This window comes from Austrofundulus limnaeus, unplaced genomic scaffold, assembly GCF_001266775.1.
Source record: "Austrofundulus limnaeus strain Quisiro unplaced genomic scaffold, Austrofundulus_limnaeus-1.0 Scaffold1897, whole genome shotgun sequence".
NCBI classification, from domain to species: domain Eukaryota; kingdom Metazoa; phylum Chordata; class Actinopteri; order Cyprinodontiformes; family Rivulidae; genus Austrofundulus; species Austrofundulus limnaeus.
Window position 1 is genome coordinate 9961 of NW_013954299.1, and position 3385 is coordinate 13345.

At 41.4% G+C, this 3385-nt stretch overlaps 1 protein-coding gene across 1 annotated transcript in view; it reads left to right on the top strand.

Annotated features, from left to right (window-relative positions):
• The first annotated feature begins 1706 nt into the window (after window positions 1-1706).
• Window positions 1707-3385, top strand: part of LOC106536612 (NACHT, LRR and PYD domains-containing protein 12) — a 12845-nt gene continuing 11166 nt past the window's right edge. The window contains exon 1 of the mRNA XM_014033923.1: window positions 1707-2255. Within this exon, the coding sequence (XP_013889377.1) occupies window positions 2143-2255 (113 nt within the window). The 5' untranslated portion in view covers window positions 1707-2142. The remainder of the gene's footprint in view (window positions 2256-3385) is intronic.

A 3385-nucleotide genomic window follows, 5' to 3' on the forward strand; every position in this document is an offset into this window, starting at 1 on the left:
CCTTGGGGCGGAGTTATCTTTTCACAGGGGGGGGTAAGATACACTTTAAATGCTAATCTGCTAAATAAGTTAGCTTGGTTGTTAGCAGTTAGCAGTTAGCAGACCTGAACCCACCACTAATCATTTTTATCATACTTGATGCTCAAACACAAAGTTACATAAAAACATGAGGTTCCTGTTTTCAGACAGTCTTTGGAGTCCCTCCTGGTTCAGATCTTTGTAAAAACCTGATAATTATCGGCTGTAATCGTCTTGTTTCTGTGCGTTTGTCGCTCTGACGCAGTTTTTRTTGTTTGTTGTTGTTTGTTTTGGGCCGGACTCATTAACTCGATTTGTTGTCGCCAAGTTGAAAGAAAAGTTTTTAATTAGTTCTGTGTTTGCTCGTCACAGACTGAGTGTTTGTTTACTGGTGAACCAGGAGGTAAACAAAGAAGCAGAGTTAATTAGTGAAGTTGTTGTCGGCGCTGATAATCCGGGTTTCACCGGGCCGCTCGGCCGTTGTTCTGGTGATGTTTGAGGTTTATCAGAACCTGATGATCCTCTCTGACCTTTCCCTACGCCCCCCGCGGACCACCTGCAGGTTATTGACCAGCAGCAGCAGGACTCCGCCTCCAGGAGGTGATTAATGCAGAGATAAGACCCTCGCTCCTCTACGAGACCTGCAGGAGGCCCGGGCCTGCCAGGAGGTTCAGGTCATGTTGAGTTGGAGGATAAATGAAACAAAAATCATAGTTTAGCTGATATTTTATCTGTTTGCTTTAAGTTATTTGATGGTGGGCGACTCTCAGCTACTACCACACCAGAGCCAGGCTGAAWATCAGCCGAACCTTCTGGAGCTGGAGCCGAACCCAAAGATCAGTCTGAGGGTTTCATTCAGACTCATCAGGAGATATTTTGCTAACAGACTCAGAGGTTTAGACTGAGGGTCTTGTGGTCTGTTGGTCCTCAGGAGATGAGCCGAGGACGACTCTCGGCCACTACCAGAGCAGGTTTTAGCTGTTTTCAGTTTCACAGATGTGGAGCTCAGACTGGTTGTAGCTGAGAGTCGTCCTCATCTTGTAAACAACAGTTTGTGTTTCGGCTGCTGCTGTCAATCATTTTATACAGAAGCAGCTTCTGATTGTTTGTTTTTCRTTTTATTGAACGTTTGCTGGATTCTGTTCCAGTCCTGATTAGAACATTTAATTCTCAGGCATTTTATTCTTTACAACTCATATCAAACATGAAGATAAAACATTGCCTTGAAAGTGAATAATTATTAAATAAATAAAGCAGGCAGGTGCAGAAAACAAAAAACATTAAAATACCCAAAAGAGTAAATTCTGTGGGATTCCACGTTTTATCCAGGATTACATTTTGTGTTAATTCTGTGWTTCTGTTTGTATTTTCTACATTGTGGAAATCATAGGGCCGTACGTATCAGTACTATTTTTATTTATTTACTACACACCTGGGAAGTTTTACCATGTAGCCCCTGGAATATGCTCACGTGTCCCTGGCTGGGAATCATTGCTATAGAAACACAGTATTTCCATTGATCANTAAAACTGTTCAGCATTAAAGTGTTTTAGTCAGAGTTTATTGGTGAACAGAAAGCTCTGATTCTTCAGCTGCTTTTTCTATATTTAAAGTTTTTTATGAGTTGTACTGAAGTAAACTGGACTTCTCAGTTCTGAGTCTGGATTTGTTGACCTGAAGAGAGAAMWSTGKAACAGRCTGGTTGAACAGCACAATCTTTAYTTGCAGTCCAGTAGATTACAGYCAAACCAGTTGTGGCCTTCTGTGCCAAGTGGAAACCAGAAAAGACAGCGAGGCGGAGGAGAACAGGCCTTTTTAAAGGTTAACATGCAGTCCCAACAGATGCACGTTTGTCACGGTGTATCTGAAGCATTCCTTTCCTAACATGGGAACTTGTGCCGAGCTCTCAGCTGGTGTAAGCCTTGTCTTAAAAGGGAAACAGGACATGATGCCTTCTGAGAAAAGGCCTCAACTTGAGACACTTCAGTACTYAAATGCACCATGAYGTCATCACCTCCTCCTCACTGAGCAGGAATCAGGTGTGAAGACCTGACCCACATGGAGACTGGCTGCACCTGAAACCACCTGAAACCAGGTTCCTCTCAGAGGGACTGAGAGCAGAAGATGGAGGGATGGATGGAGGAAGTGGACGACAGGGTCACCTGGCTGTCCATGAGTGATGTTCCTAAACAGAGACCTCCAGACTTCAGTCCTGAACCTGGACCCTCAGACACAAAGTAAGAAAACAGTTTCTGAGTGTTGCTGAAGTTGATCTAAATAAAACCTTAGGATTCTTTTAGTTTCAGGGCTTTAGGACACAGCTGTGGACAGTTTGTAGTTTGTGATGTATTTATTACAACATGGATAACATTTTTTATCTCACAACAACATCACATCTGGAACATGACTGAAACAGTTCTTTTCATTGACTGTCTTGACTTTTATTTAAAAGTTTCTGTCTCACTTTGTTGGTAAATTTCCACCTCAAAAAGAACATTAAAAACCTACAAAATAATCACAAAAATCATGTGATTATCTGAAGTATGAAGGAAGTTCTGGATGTTTGTTTGGGTGACATCATCATAAGTTCTGCAGTGATTCACAGCTGAACCAATCATTTCAGCTTGTTTATTTTTCCTCAAAACGTTCTTAGTGTTCAGATTATCACCATGAAGTTTTAGGAAAAGATTCACGTTCTGGTTTTTGTACATGTCTGTAACTGGCACAGGGTGGGACATGTCCCCCCACTTATTTCAACTGAAGCAGGAAAAACAAGACCTTTAAAAATGTGTCCCCCCACTTTTAGGATGGTGATTACACCCTTGTTTTTTATGAAGAATCTTGTGTCCTAAAGACAAATAAACAAATAAAACTTAGTTTGTTGAACTCCACAGAAGTAAAGAAGCAGARCTGCACATTCCAGCTGCTGAGGAAACGTCAACACCCCCACATTTCTGAGGCGCTGTTAGAGAGGGAGGTGGGATCAGCAGCCAGCGGGSCCAAACAATCCTTGTCCTGAGTTTCAACTTAGAGTCGAAATAACAGGAAGTCTCTTGGCTCGCTTGTAAAAAGCCTTGAAACAGCTGCTGCTGCACAGAGTCAGAGTCTCAGCAGAGCGTTACAGGCTGCAGGAGGTTTAAAAGTGTTTATAAGGGTTTTTGAAGAACAAAAACWTTATTGCAAAACAGAATCTCACATAGCTTTATTTACTCACACAAATCAGAAAACCCCAGAGCTCCACAAAGTACTTGAAAAAATAAATAAAAGTAAAATTACATGAACAGAAAATTATTTTGTTAAAATTAAATTTCACTGATGAGAAAACTACTCAAGTAAAAGTCATGAAACTTCACAAAAATTGGGAAAG